The following is a 16,300-nucleotide window of genomic DNA, read 5'->3' on the forward strand; positions in this document are numbered from 1 at the left end:
TCTATTTTGTTGTTGTTTAAGGCCACACTCAGCAATATTCAAGCTGTATGATAATCGATCCTGGACCAAAACATCCAGTGATTGACATCATGAGCATCTATCTACGCAAATGGGATACGGTGACATGCATCAACCAAGTCAGCGAGCGTGACCAACCGATCCCGTAAGTAGGAACACGTCTATTACGTCATGCTCATGATGTCAATCACTGGATGTTTTGGTCCAGGCTCGCTGACTTGGTTGATGCATGTCACCGTATCCCAATTGTGTGGATCGATGCTCATGATATCAATCCTTGGATTGTCTGGTCCAGACTCTATTATTTACAGACCGCCGTCATAAAGCTGGAATATTGCTGAGTGCGGCGTTAAACAATAAACAAACAAAATATCCATATTGACTGTTTAACTATGGTGCTTTGTGTCACCATTTGTGTTTTCATTGAAAATAATGTCCATATCGTTGCCTTGAACTTAGTTATCTCGAAACATAAATATAAAGTTATAAAGACACGTTTCTGTCCCTGATCCTGCTTGAGTGCAATAAAACTCGGCCACACACGCAGTAAGAGAGCAGGTGGTGTAAGAGTACTCCCGACAAGCTCAGTTCGTACCGATTTAGAAAGCAGATAGGGTTTCAACTCCTTTAGATATAATTCTCGTCATGCTGTAATGTGAGTCATAGTCCGGAGTAGTATGCAGTAGTTACGTACATTTAGATTTGCTCTGTGGCCATGGCTCAGGTGCAGTGGGTTTTCTGCTGTGTATAATGTGGGTCAATGTATAGTGTCTCGCGCCCCCTGCGCCCTGTACAGTCAGAGGAACACGTTGACATTGCTGCTCTACTGTACCACGGTGGACTTAACCAATGGTCAAAATGTCTAATGTGATTGCAATCGCCGTCCCTACGCTTCAGGACCCGTGAAGATTCCGGGGTAGAATAGGTCTTCAGCAACCAATGCTTGCCGTAAAAGGTGACTATTCTTGTCGTAAAAGGCGACTAACGGGATCGGGTGGTCAGGCTCGCTGACTTGGTTGATGCATGTCATCGATTCCAATTGCGTGGATCGATGCTCATGATATCAATCACTGGATTATCTGGTCAAGACTCGATTATTTACAGACCGCCGTCATATAGCTGGAACATTGCTGAGTGCGGCGTTAAACAACAAACCAACCAACCAACCAACCCTACGCTTCAGCCATATTGCTTTGTGTCACCATTTGTGTTTTGATTGAAAATAATGTCCATATCGTTGCCTTGAACTTAGTTATCTCGAAACATAAATATAAAGTTATAAAGACACGTTTCACATTAGACTCCTTAATTATTTTCAAGATGGAAAATGTCAACATTACGTTCTGGGTTGGTCTTTCATTAGCAGGTATACAAGCGTAAAATGTATGTTTTTATGATGTGTGCTTATGCAAATATATTTCATTCAAGATTCATAATTGACTATATACTGGTTTGGCGACTTACAAATCCATACAAAGATGTACTGTTCAAATCCCAAGAAATATACCACCAAATCCCTGTCTCAAAGATTAACCATGATCCTCAATACAATCAAGGAAGGACTTTCTTTAGAGTGTATGTGAGACGAGTAGACGTAATACTATGTGATTTAAAAAAAAATCAGTGATTTGCTTGAATTGAGTGCAGTCTCAGAAAAGAAACTTCCATTAATGTCAAACCATTTGACATTTCATATACCACTATCCCCACACGACACACGTAAGGAAAAACTTAATTCCTTGGGCCATGAGCCATTTGTCACTAAACGTCATCACCATAGATATATAGGTTTACTGATAAAACAATATGTGAAATGTTCTATTTTTCAAGCAAAAGGATTCCCTTCGTTGTCACGATACTTCTCTATTGTTGTTATCTATGCAAAATTGCTGTCGACGTTTTCACAGTCATCGGTACCTCACGTCATCATATCATGTACTACTGATACTATAATGTTCTATGAAGATTTCATATGACATTGCTCAAAAGTTGTTTGATCGGGGTTGCATCTTTCTTGGCATTAGTAATGTTTTCAGAAAGGTTCATGTTAGACAGGAGGACACTTCCAAATTTGACACATCAGTGACATGTCATATGCCCTTCCCTATTGTGAAACGTACCTATGTTCTCGTGATTTTTCAGGTGAACCTTTGACTTTCCTTTGCATGTGTTTGGGGTGGTGCCAGCAGTGGGGCAGGATACACTCATCTCTCGAACACCTGCTATCATCACTATTTGAGTCGTTAATAAATGCTCATGATATAGTCGGAATTGTACCATGAATTCACACGAAAGATTTGTTATGATTATGGAAATGGTTTTGTCGCTTTGATTTACAGATGTAAGGTCACATTTCAAGGAGTAATGTCAAGAGGAAATTGTTTGTGCTGGCTAAAGTGAAGGCGCCATACGATGTGGATGTTAGTGTACCAAAAATGCACTTAACGACGTGTTGCAAAGATGTCGTGTTCTCTCAATGGAAGTCGACCCGTGAAGATCCGGGGTAGAATAGGTCTTCAGCAACCCACGCTTGTCGTAAGAGGCGACTAACGGGATCGGGTGGTCACGCTGGCTGACTTAGATGACGCATGTCATCGTACCCCAGTTGCGTGGATTGATGCTCATGATGTCAATCATTGGATTGTATGGTCCTGATTCGATTATTTACAGATCGCTGTCATATAGCTGGAATATTGCTGAGTTCGGCGTTAAACAACAAACAAACAAACTTAATGGAAGTCATGCGGGAGGGATTACGAAATCTAAGTAAAATCAGATCTTAGTTCTCGCTACCGCTAAACTTTTAGCAGTAGCGAGAACGAAGAAATGATTTTAATGAGATTGAGATTAACGTTACTGACGCCATACTTCCTGGTGTAACTATCGACCGCCTCCGTTATGTAGTGGATGAAAGAGATTAAGGGGATACAACAGCACTGGTCGGCTATGATGTGTCCAGGTAGGGTGGTATCTCAATGGGCTTGCATTATGTAACCGGCATAAGTCCAGTCTAGTACAAGGAGCCATACACACACGTACATGCACGTCGAAATAATTTTGAATGCGACATTAAACTCCATCTCACTTTACCTCACCTCGTGTAAATATCGCGGACTTGATAACAGTTTGTAAATTGAGAAGTCGTGATTAGTGCAGTGGGGATATTGTTATTACAGTGCAGTGTCTGTTATTCTACACTCAGTGTGTACATGCCCGAGTCGTGATCAGTGTAGTGGGGATATTGTTATTACAGTGCAGTGTCTGTTATTCTACACTCAGTGTGTACATGCCCGAGTCGTGATCAGTGTAGTGGGGATATTGTCATTACAGTGCAGTGTCTGTTTTTCCACAGTCAGTGTGTATACATGCCGGAGTCGTGGTAAGTGTAGTGGGGATATTGTTATTAGAGTGCAGTGTCTGTTATTCTACACTCAGTGTGTACATGCCCGAGTCGTGATCAGTGTAGTGGGGATATTGTCATTACAGTGCAGTGTCTGTTTTTCCACAGTCAGTGTGTATACATGCCGGAGTCGTGGTTAGTGTAGTGGGGATATTGTCATTACAGTGCAGTGTCTGTTATTCTACAGTGCAGTGCGTGCAGTGTCCACGGGGTTGTGAGAATATCAGTTTTATTCAGCAAGGCCTGAAGAAGACACTCCTGAAACAATCTAAAATCACAATATATCACTTGTTTCAGAATCAATGCATAATAACACATTAAATGTAATGTATCGATCTGCTTCTTGATATATCATAACACCATTACAGCAGATACACAAATATATTTCTGCCTCGATATCTAATCAGTGCAGATGTACCTTTATATACAAAGACAATATAATTACAAGTTATTAAACGCATAACTGAGGAAATCATTAAATCATCAGACAATCATATGCATAATGAATGCACGACATGAACATATTATATAGATAAACTATATACAAAACATACCCTGTGTATGACACGAGAGTGTAACATGCCTTCTGCCAGTCGTCTCATTCGACAGTCACATGACCCCAAATACAGCTACAATATTAATTATAATATTGTAAATAACATATAAATAATTGAGACATATACATGCATCACTGAAATCCAACTTCAGTCATTCATACCACTATCAATAAATACATGCATACATCTAGAGAGATATGTACAATGTCTAGAAATACACAAGATTTACTAAATAATAGCAAATATGCATAAATACCAAAATACCAAATTACCAATGCATTGAAATATAAAATATATGCATAGATAAGTAATACTCATTAATCAGACCCTAATCTCATCACACTCACCTCATTCACTAAGCCTGTCGTTTGTTTATGTTTACAAGTTATTTAAAACCTATTTGATTACTTATGTACTTGATTTAAATTAATGATTAAAGGCATAATGTTTAGATTGATAAAAGCATAATGTTTAGTAATGATGATACTAACGTTGATCACTTGATCTTTAATCCATTGTGATTTGCTGTGCAGTGCAGTGCAGGTGTGAGTGCAGCATAAGATCAGCAATGGCAGGTGAGAGAGGGATTTGAATTGAAAGGTATACTAATTGGCTAACAACAGGAAAACCTAATCATTGAACAAACAATAGAGCAAAACACCATTGGAAGTAAAATAGCAGTAACTATATACCTACTGCCACATGTTTACCCTAACATCTACAGATTCATTGAAGTCATCCAGAAAGTCGAGTTGAGTGAAAGGACTAAGGTGATGCGGTTACAGGCCGGCAAAGCCACATTTCGAAAATAGATAGCCCAAATTGATGTGGCTCTCGCGGCAATGGTTATGGTTGCGTGATTGTATAATGTGGCTCTGGCGGCTATGCTGTCAAAACATGCTTTGTGATTCTAACAGGTTACCGTATATAACAAAACCAGTCTTGTTTTCTCAATTTTTATACAACAATGATAGCATATTCATCAAAACTTTACATTGATGAATATGAATAGCATATGAATATCATAATGGATTTAATGTCATTACTGCAGATGAAGGAGGTCGCCCACGTGGTCGCCCACGTGACCACTGGTATGCCACCCTTCCAGGTGAGTGTTGGTACGGTGGCCTTGGTTTTCGAAATGGTTCCAAATCTCTGGCATGAAGGCCCCTCCTTGAACTAAACTGGTTGTCACGTAGTCCATGAAGGCAGTCACTTTAGGGCCAGCAGGAGAGTCAGCAATGGCATCAAGCCACACATCATCCACTTTGTCACGAGGTACTAGAGGGAGGGCAGCAGCTCTTCTCACCAGCTTCTTCACCTCCTCATCTTCCTTATAGTCCATCACCAGACCTTCTTTCTGCACCACGCTTTGTAATTTAAATGTGGGACACTCATTTAAAGGTATCTCTAAAGAACACCACGCTTAGTAATTTAAATGTGGGACACTCATATAAAGGTATCGGTAATCAGATTAATTAATTACCTGCTAGAATAGGTGAAATGCACTCAGCTGAAAATGTGGCTTTACCGGCAATAGCCATTTCTGAAATGTGGCTCTCCCGGCTAGACACCGGTGATGCAATTGAACTTTGGTGCGGCACCACGCTGCCGCAAGAGAATCTACAGAGAGACAGAGAACCGCCAGAGAGTATTTAGATGCTTGTGGACACTTGCTTCGTCTGGGATAAATAAACTGTAAAAGTTATAAATGTAAAGTGAACATTACTAAAAACTGTCATAAAGTGTTGTTACAAACTGTATAAAATTTATCAAATGTAAAGTGTCATTAAATGTTAAGTATAATATGAAAGTATCTATTTAAAGCTGCTTTGCTTTGTTTGTCAGATCTTATCTGGACTATTCCATTTTAAAGTCTGAGGTAACAAGCATAAGGATTAGTGTGCACTCAACCGTTTAAAGTGTTGTTATAAGCTGTCTAACTATTGGGACGTCTAACTAATGGGAGGACACCCTTGTCCCAGTAGAAGCTCATCAGTAGCAAATACTGATAAGGACACAACTAATGGTATATAGGAAACCAGGAAATGACACAACACTCTGTTGAATCAAACAAGCTAGAATATAAAAGACATGATACCTTATCTACACTAAAAATACTTCCATATTTACAAGCTGCAGAATTAACACCTACTACATCAATGATTGACAATTGGTAATAACTATGTGATATGTTGGGTGAGTGAGTGAGTTTTGTTTTAACGTCGTTTTGAATGGTATTTCAGTTACATTACGGCATGTCAGCTTAATGTGTGAGGAACGTCCGAAGTGATGTAGCTCTCCGACGTTTATTACTTCAGGGAAACCCATGAGCACGGGTATTGTGCTGACAAATTTGGAAACATAATCGGGGCATATTGGATATGAACCCACGATCATGGATTTCTGGCACGCATAAGCGAATTTCGGAGCTTTAGACGAATGGGTCACGAGTGACCCTTTGGACAATGAAGTTTTACAGACTGTTGTGTTCAAAACAAACCTTTTACCTAAACAGAGACGGTTGATTGACGAAGCTTTATTGCTTGTTGTGAAAAACGAAAAATTCACGCCTCAAACGTTCTTTTCCATAAAAAATGACTTACATATATATCTAAACCGGAATGGACATTTCACTCCATCAAAAAAGTATGGCAAAAGTTGAATATGAAACCTTAAACTTGTTAAATAAATATATTAAAATCATAACAATTCCAAGACATATAATATGGTATGGTTTGAATCTTTGAAACGAAGGCGTGGGCAGCTGTGAGTAAGACCGTCCATAATAATCTCTGGCTTAAAACAACCTTCACCCAAAACCAGCGTTTAGAATCTACACCATGACAGTTGATATAAAGTGAGAGAGTTGGGTCTCAGCTTGACGTGGAAAGAAAGCCCGAAGTTATGCAGGCTTAGGACGTGTACCACTGTGGTTAAACCTGAGAGCACGTGTTGCTGACACACCTGGAGACACACCTGGAGACACACCTGGAGACACAGTCATGGAGAACCGGGATAAATACAAAGGATAAGTGAGTGAATAAAATGTTATCATAACGTACATCATGATGTTGCACACAAAAATACACACAAAATGTACGCACTTCTTGACTTAACTCTTCGGCGATTCGGGCGGTCGGGTAGCCTAGTGGTTAAAGCGTTCGTTCATTATGTCGAAGACCCGGGTTCGATTCCCCACATGGGAATAATGTGTGAAACCCATTTCTGGTGTCCCCGCCGTGATTTTGCTGGACTATTGCTACAGGCGGCGTAAAACCATACTCACTCAACCACTTCGGCAATTCAGTAGGATGGTTACCTGTGTATCACCGTCCATACCTCCAACTATGTCAAGGCGACTGTGACGGGAATTTAACGGCTGAATAACACTAAACGTTACAAAACATGTTCGTTCATTGCAAATAAAAGCGACAAAACCCTTTTCATATTCATAAGAAATCTCTTCTTGTTCCCTCTTGTCATACGGTTTCGTTGAGAGTTGTTTAACCCTTTGAATAGTTATCCCTAGATCTAAAATGATTTGTTTGTTTGTTTGTTTGTTTGTTGTTTAACGCCGCATTCAGCAATATTCCAAACAGATGAGGCGGTTCACTGGTCTCCTTTCTTTCTACTTCAGGTGAGTGAATCAGGTGAAGGGAATTGGCTATGTGATGGTTATTGGACGATATCAGGTCATCTATATACCTAAAGCATAACTTCCTAGCCAAATTACCTTTTGACCAATCCGAGCAGAAATTCCGATTTATATGCATACATCGTACTTCTGAGTCTAAGACATTTGCCTAGTTGTATAAATAAAGCGACAAAACCCTTCCATATGCAAAAGAAATCTCTGCATAAAGCAGAGTCGATTGTACGATTCCGACTATATCATGAGCGTGTGTTTATGAATCACTATCAAATAGTGATGATACCAGGAGTTCGCGAAAAGGTGAGCGTATCCTGACCACCGGTGGCACCCGTCACAAACACGTGCAAAGGCAAGTCAATTGTTCAACTGAAAAACACGGAAACATATGGTACAAGTCAAAATAGGGAAATACATCAGACATTATTTTTGTCCCTGATGTGTAAAATTTGGAAATGTCCTCCACATGTCAACCATAAAACAGTCTGAAAGCTTCACAGAGGCCTTGGATGTTATAACCTTGATCAAACAACTTCCGAGCAAGAGCTTGAGTTGTGAAATGTAAACACCAAAGGCTGGAGCCTTGTCAAGTTCCGCCTTGACGATAAATACCAGATAAGTAGATAATACAGCAAGACGTTGTCAGTAGAACAGATGTAGACGAGAATAGGATAACGTGAATACACATTAAGGTATGATGGCATTGTTCAGTATATATCTGGTTGTTCATCATCCTTATCTTGAAGCTGTAATACACACACACTTCACAACTCTCCTTACAAAAAGGGATGATATAAATCCTGCCGGGGCCCATGCAGGAAGCAAAGGCACTGTAAGTTCCCATGTTCCTAGTATGGTGATCTCGCTTTAGTAACTGACGGGGGGCACGGGATGCCCAGTCGTCTAAGGCCCCGCGATTCACTGTGCAGAGTTGCGTCCCTTGGGCACACCAGGCACCTATGTTTGTGGGTTCGCATCCCGGTTCGCCCCGATTATGTTTCTAGGTTTGTCAGCACCATGCTCAGTGGTTTCAGAAAAGTGGTAAACGTCTTGCATGACGTCGGACTTTCCTCCCACATTAAGCTGACAGGCCGTGATATAACTGGAATACATTAAACTACGGTTATAACGAACTAAAAGGGACTACTAATTTTAGTTCGTTATAACCGTAGTTCGTTATAAGCACATATACAGCATAACTACAGCAATTCGTCGGGACAAAAAAGTAACTTCGTTATATCCGTCAGTTCGTTATAAGCGTGTTCGTTGTAACCGTAGTTTACTGTACTGTTAAAAGCGGCGTGAAACCCAACTCACTCACTCCTTGTATTGTATTATCCCAAACCGAACCGCCCAATCCCTTACAAAATACACCAACGTGTGATATATTTCATGAAAGTGAAGGTTTGTTTCTTTAACATACATGTACACGGGCGACTACCGTACTTGTACAGCATGACCCACATACGTTACTATTTGTATTGATCGTGTTGTCAGGTAGTCGTTTTATGTTTGCATGAACGTTTGTAAAGCACATATGATACCCTTCATAGCGTGTAGTTTACAACAAGTGACGTAAGAGACGTGAACAGTAGATAATGACTCACCGTGTTGGGTATCGGTAAACCTGCTAAACAAGTTTGAATGAGGCTTTGTAACTCGACCACGTCGAGCAAACGAGCAACACAGTGTAATGTTATTCCCGACAAGGAAGTAATGCACACTGCAAGTTTCTATCGGATCATTGCATTGCTATATCGGATTTTGAGGACCCGTTAACGGACAAACACCATCTGTACATCCATGGTGTTTGGGTAGTGTGACAATATTCGTGTATTTGTGATTGTACATATTTCGAACATGTATCAAACTGTCAACGCCACACTCTGGGATCTGAACATGCGTTAACAATCTCAACCAATGACAGTGTTAATGCACATTCTCACCTGGAGACGCCCGCATTGTATATACAAAGACTATGGAGAATCAGTCGGTGTTCAGAGTCAACATCAAAGGGGACGAGAAGACGCACAAGCGCTGTCATCTCAAGGGGGTGTATAACATTGCTGTGAAGGACACAAGCTTATGCCTGTCTGATGTCAAATCCAACCGGGTCATCTATGAATGGCCGTACATACACATCCGGAACTATGGAAAGTCTCGCACCCACTTCACGTTTGAAGCTGGGAGGAAATCGTTGTCTGGAGAAGGTGTTTTTAATATGGAGACGGCCGACGGTTCTTCAATCGTGAATTTGATGATGGAGAAAACTCAACGGATAAAAGCTGCCAGAGGTAGGAAGGGTGTTTTTATGTTGAAACAGTGAAAATGGAATGTTATCATTATGTTCGCGCATGTAAATCATATACTACACTGAAAGGCAAAAGAAAAGTCATGTGGATGTATCATATAAATATCTTTATTTTCAAATGCTTATATATGTAAGGAAAGACATCGGAGAAAGTCAGTATTTGACCCACATGAAATTAACAGTCTGGGGAATGTTTTAGCGAATAGTGAATTTGGGGAGGCACCACAAGACATCACAGGGGGTTCAAAATCAGTACCACGGGCGTTGACTACAGCCACACATCACCTTTACATGGGGTGAGTGAGTGAGTATGGTTTTACGCCGCTTTTAGCAATATTCCAGCAATATCACGGCGGGGGACACCAGAAATGGGCTTCACACATTGTACCCATGTCGGGAATCGAACCCAGGTCTTCGGCGTGACGAGCGAACGCTTTAACCACTAGGCTACCCGACCGCCCCACCTTTACATGGAGTGGACTAGACTGTTGATGAAGGCCATTGGGATATGGGCCCATATCCTCAGGAACGCCACACGCAGCTCTACTGCAGTTGTCGGCCTTGGGCGTGGAGTCTGCGTTGGATCTCATCCCACAAGTGTTCAATGGGATTCAAATCCGGGCTGAGGACAGGCCAAGGCATGATTTGGATGTTGTACTGCTGGAGGATGTCCCTGGTGACTCTGGCAGTGTGGGGACGGGCGTTGTCTTGCTGAAAGGTGTGGTTTTGATGACGGGCAAAAAAGGCACGATATGGGGTCTGAGGACGGGCAAAAAAGGCACGATATGGGGTCTGAGGACGGGCAAAAAAGGCACGATATGGGGTCTGAGGACGGGCAAAAAAGGCATGATATGGGGTCTGAGGACGGGCAAAAAAGGCACGATATGGGGTCTGAGGACGGGCAAAAAAGGCACGATATGGGGTCTGAGGACGGGCAAAAAAGGCACGATATGGGGTCTGAGGACGGGCAAAAAAGGCACGATATGGGGTCTGAGGACTTGGCCAATGTAGCGGAGAGCTGTGATGCCATTACCCCTGCCTGGACCAATATTCTGAAAAACCACAGTCCGATTCCACCCCAAACCATGACGCTTGGGCCGCCCCACGGGTCTCGTTCCATAACACAAGCATCAGCATAACGTTCGCCCCTCCTTCGCCAGACCCTGACTCTGCCATCCACGTTGAAACTCAGTAGCGACTTTCATCAGTGAAGATGATTCTTCTCCATTGCTGTTGACGCCAATTTTGATGCTCTCTGGCCCATTGCAGTTGGGCCTGTCGGTGATGATCTCTCAGGATGGGTACACGAGCAGGGCGGTGGCACGAGATGTTGTTGGCAGTTAGGCGACGTCGGACTGTACGATCACTGATGGCACGTTGGTGGTTGCAAATGGTTTGCCGAGCTGTTTCAGTGGCCATTCGGAATCGGTTCTGCGGATGTTGGCGTATCATGAACCGATCTTGTCTTGGAGTAGTGACTCTAGAACGACCACTACGCGGTCGGTCGTCGGTGGTGTTGAGGCGATGTTGCAAACTATATATCGTTCTGACATTGAATGCCTTTGCAACGACCTGTGAACTCTGGCCTCCTTGCAGCCTTCCGCTTGTTGTCTCTCATTTCCTGATAATCTTGGCATGGCTGATGAATCGAAATAACGAAAGCCAGCTTAACAGTTTTGGGTATCTTTTATACCCATACCATCCACGATATGCATAATGTTTTTTACAAGACTTGTCCGCAACTGAGTCCCATTGCACTTTTGTAGGCTGCGTTTAGGCAAAGCACTCCATTTAAATGGACTTTAAGGCAACAAGAAGAAGCAGTAGAACGTTAAATGAGTTTATTAACCACAGAACATGTAACTGCCAGTGTCTGTTAAGTTTTATCAGTATTTTCAGAAGTGACGTTTCTATTGCCTTTCGGTGTTGTATCAGGTTTGTTAGTGTTTACTAATAAAAAGAAACGGATGTTGCGTTTCAACAGACAGTGATAACAATAAAGTTGCAACTGATCTAATTTGTTATAATACTTCAAGCTTTCCCACATAAACAGACATGCATGTAAAATGGTAGAGTACATGTGCGCTAAGTTATCAGTACATAAGTGTATAAGTCAGCTGCATAGAGAATGTATGAACTAATGACAAAATGATAAGGATGAGTCACTATGTTTTCAATAGTAACGACTTTCCGGTGTGAACTGTTAAACCGTTATCAGACCCGTGAAGATCCGGGGTAGAATAGCTCTTCAGCCACACATACTTGCTGAAAAGGCGACTATGCTTGTAAAAGGCGACTAGGGATCGGGTGGTCAGGCTCGCTGACTTGGTTGTTGCATGTCATCGTATCCCAATTGCGTGGATCGATGCTCATGATGTCAATCACTGGATTGTCTAATCCAGGCCCGATTATTTACAAACCGCCGTCATATAGCTGGAATATTGCTGAGTGCGGCGTTAAGCAACAAACAAACTGTGTAAGCTAGTTAATCATCCTGATGACATACCATATTTCAACTCACTGTCTACTGTTCTACAGGATGTAAACAAGGGCCTGCAAATGGCATAAATAAAGGGGACACAGAAGCGATAACTCAGACATCTGAAGAGGGTGGTGTCCACTTGTACGTAAACACAGACACTACCAGACACGAGAACGAGGGATTGTACGACTGCATAGATTAGCCTTCTGTCCGGTTGGAGGGAGCAGGTGAAGGAAGACCAGGGTGGATGGTGGATGATGGAGCGTGTGTTTGAACAGTTGCTTCATCTTGAACATGTCATTGTGTTTAGTCATAGAAATGAAATGAAATGGGGTTTAACATCGCGTCAAAGATTATTGCAGTTATATAGCGACGTATAGTGTGTGTGTGGCTGCTTGTACAGGTCCGGACTAATATCGATTTTATAGTGCTAGCCCACTTACATACCATGCTTAACATGAATATCCCAGTCAGACACAGTATACTGACTCCGAGCCGACCAGTCCTTGTTTTAGCTCTTTAATGCCGAGCACGAGACAGGGTAACAACACGTACCATCTCACTTAGCTTCTTTTGGCATGACGCGGCCGGGGATCGAACCCCGGACCTTCCGCTCTCCGAGTGAGTGAGTCAGTTTTTTACATTATTCCAGTTATATCACAGCGTGACAGCTTATTGTGGGAGGAAAGCCCAAAGTGATGCAGGTCTCAGACGTTTACCAATTCGGTGAAACCCACGAGCACGGATATGGTGCTGACAAACCTAGAAACACAATCGGGGCGAACCGGGATTCAAACCCACAATCATATGGTTCCTCATGCCTAAGGGACGCAGCTCTGCACAGCGAATTGCGACGCCTTAGGCGACGGGTTGTCATTTGACGTTAATAAATTACACAAGGTTTTATGATTAAACAACATGATTTTTTTTAAAGGCAAATTTGTCAAACAGAGAAAGGGAACCGAAGTAAAATATTTCCCTTGAACATGATAAATATATCAATCATAACTATTTCAATAACATTGATGAAAGGCAATAAAATGTTGTGTTGTTATTTTGTGGTTCTTTCAACAGCTATTTTTAACGAAGTACTACTTTCTTATTCTCAAGAGCGTGTGGATCGTTTCAGTCTTTAATGTCTGGAAGCAGCCAAATGTCACACTTTTGCTGGACTGTTGTCAAGCCTTGGTTTACATTTGTGACATCAATATCATACGTATTATTGAATACTCCAAATGATATTTACTAATGTCCAAATAAATCAAGATCCTATGAAAATACATGTCTTGAATTTGGATCGGTTGATAGTCACTGCATACCCAAGAAATGTGAGACTTTTGCCCGATATTTAAACTTTCAGCTGAGAAAGCATATATCACATAAACAATGTACATGTTATAATTGTGAAGACCTTGTTTCAACCAAGACATACTGCATGTCTATGCATGGATATTCAGAGTGACAAAAATATGGATCAGGTAATTATCATGATCAGAAGGTTCAAGTGAACAGTTGGGATGGTACACTCCCTGAACCATGAATGTTGGTAAACTATGGCTCCTACACTATAAGAATAAAGGCATAACATATCCATATTGTTTGGGTAGTTCACAATCCGTTTGGTTTATGCATAATTTTCAGTAAAAATTCTATCTCTCATAAAACGTTAACCACAATCTCCACAAGACTGTATGACACGCTCTTACTACAAAGAACATCATACGATCCTTTGTCAAAGTTAGTTTGATGGACGTTACAACATTCAATGCCCTAGTATAGCCTCTAAGACGTTCTATGGTAGACATGAAAGTTGTATGAATGGATCACGGAAAATCAGTGATGACACCAGGTGTTCGCGAAAGTGGTGATCATGCCCTGCTCTAAACACATGCTTAAGACATAGTCGGACAGTAGAACAGTGGACTCTGCTTTTGACCTGATGAAAAGGTTTTGTCGCTTATTTGTATATTATATTAGACTAAATATTAGACTAAGTGTTAAAAATCTAAACAGCCATTACAAGTGCAACCATTGGTGAAAGTCTGTGTCAATATTTCATGAGGATTTGAAGAAGGCTCTATTCATTTTGGGCATAGAGGACATGATGTGATTTCACAAAGTGTGGAGTATTGGACATCATCAAACGTCTGATATGTACATTGTATCAAAGCACAGAGTACTCCAGGGATCGTAAACGCGTTATCCTACTGTAAATATTCAGCAAAATGTAAATACGTTTGATAAAAAAACACTTTCTCGTCTGAGAAATATCTTTTAAAATGAGTGAGTCACAGGCAGGATAAAGATATTGATATTACACTTCAGAAAATATATTAATTTTGCAGATGTTTTACACAGTTCATTACGTGTCATTGGTCTTTATTATTTTGAATATTGGTGAACACCAGAGCATCTGTTTGTAACGTTGCGGTGAGGTAATTGTCTGTATAACGACAATTTCGTGTAAACATCTAGTGTTCATCAATATTCAAAATAATGAAGACCAATGTCATATGTAATGAACAACACACTTAATGTCTAAAATCTAGATAATATATATTCACCTTTGGGTTAATTACATGTTAAAAAGCGACAAAACCCTTTCCATAATCATAAGAAATATGTGCAAAGAGCAGAGTGTATTGTATGATATAATTAGCATGTGTTTATGAATCACTATCAAACACCAGGTGTTCGCGAATAGTGTTTTCATGCCCCACCGGTTGTTCCCGTCACAGACAATGCAAAGGCAAGTCAAGTGATCACTTGAAACATGAGAACATGATGGTACAGGTCCAAAATAGAGAATTGCATCAGACATAATGTTTTTTCACTGATGCGTCAATTTTGGAAATGCCCTACCATAAAACAGTAGCTAGCCTTGGTGGGCTCAGAAATATGATCACACCCTAAAGAAAACCCTGGACAACATTTATTGTTTGCTTGCTATTACCGAATAGGTTTACGGTATAACAAGTTTTCATGGAAGAAATCAAGTTAAGTTTATTTTATTTCTCATACTGTTATTTGTTCAATATATCCCTAAACATATACTAGTATATATGCTTCAAAAGTCACCAATGGATATGGTGGGTTTTTATTATACCTTTTGTTAAACAAATATCCTGCATTTTTCCTTGAAATGTCGGATATTTTTATAATGAACTTATAACATAAGCAAAGTCTCAATGCTTTATGAATATGCTTTGCAATAAATATGTTAAAATGTACACATTACATTTAGTATTCGTCAGATCTCCTGATTAGTTTTTCCTATGGGTCTTTATTGTCATACCCCGTGAAGATCCGGGTTTGAGTTGGAGTCTTCAGCAACCCATGCCTGCAGTAAGAGGCGAAAACGGGATCGGGTAGACATGCTCGCTAACTTGGTTGAAACGTGTCATCGTATCTCAACTGCGGAAGTCGATGCTCATGATGTTATTCACCAGACTCGAGTATTTATGTTTTGGGTTTAAACTACAAACAAACAAAATATAGAAACAGAAAACCAAATTCCTCTGGTCACCTTGCTAAACAAGTTATGAGTACTTCCGATTTAATGACAACACTTCCGGTTGGGGGAAATACATGTCATATGCAGGATTGACCAATGACAAGATGGGTCAATGTGTCAACATGTTTTCCCTTACCGAAAAATGAGATACACATCATATGATATCCTTGAGATGTCCAAGTGCCGCATGGTTTCAAATACACGGAACGGCCGTGGTCAAATTCAAACAAGCCCTTATTGCTTCTCCATTAACAGAGGACTGCCTACTGAATATACAAAACTGTGAAGTACACAAACTCTTAGTTCAGTCAACATGCTGTGACCACACATGAACAACTTTTAACGCTACTGTAGAGTGAGTCTGGA

The 16,300-nt window shown here is 40.9% G+C and overlaps 1 protein-coding gene across 1 annotated transcript; it reads left to right on the forward strand.

Annotated features, from left to right (window-relative positions):
* The first annotated feature begins 9,224 nt into the window (after positions 1 to 9,224).
* On the forward strand, positions 9,225 to 13,448 carry LOC139452570 (docking protein 2-like). Its single transcript, XM_071234093.1, has 2 exons — positions 9,225 to 9,921; positions 12,477 to 13,448. The coding sequence occupies exons 1-2, from the start codon at positions 9,606 to 9,608 to the stop codon at positions 12,620 to 12,622; spliced, it is 462 nt and encodes a 153-aa protein (XP_071090194.1). The 5' UTR covers positions 9,225 to 9,605; the 3' UTR covers positions 12,623 to 13,448.
* The last annotated feature ends 2,852 nt before the right edge of the window (positions 13,449 to 16,300 follow it).

This window comes from Haliotis cracherodii, unplaced genomic scaffold (genome assembly GCF_022045235.1).
Source record: "Haliotis cracherodii isolate W230 unplaced genomic scaffold, xgHalCrac1.p SCAF_9, whole genome shotgun sequence".
Classification (NCBI taxonomy): Eukaryota; Metazoa; Mollusca; class Gastropoda; order Lepetellida; family Haliotidae; genus Haliotis; species Haliotis cracherodii.

Coding starts and splice junctions, on each gene's coding strand:
- LOC139452570 (XM_071234093.1), top strand. CDS start 9,606: ATGGAGAATCAGTCGGTGTTCAGAGTCAACATCAAAGGGGACGAGAAG. Junction 9,922..12,476: donor ACGGATAAAAGCTGCCAGAG/GTAGGAAGGGTG, acceptor ACTGTTCTACAG/GATGTAAACAAGGGCCTGCA.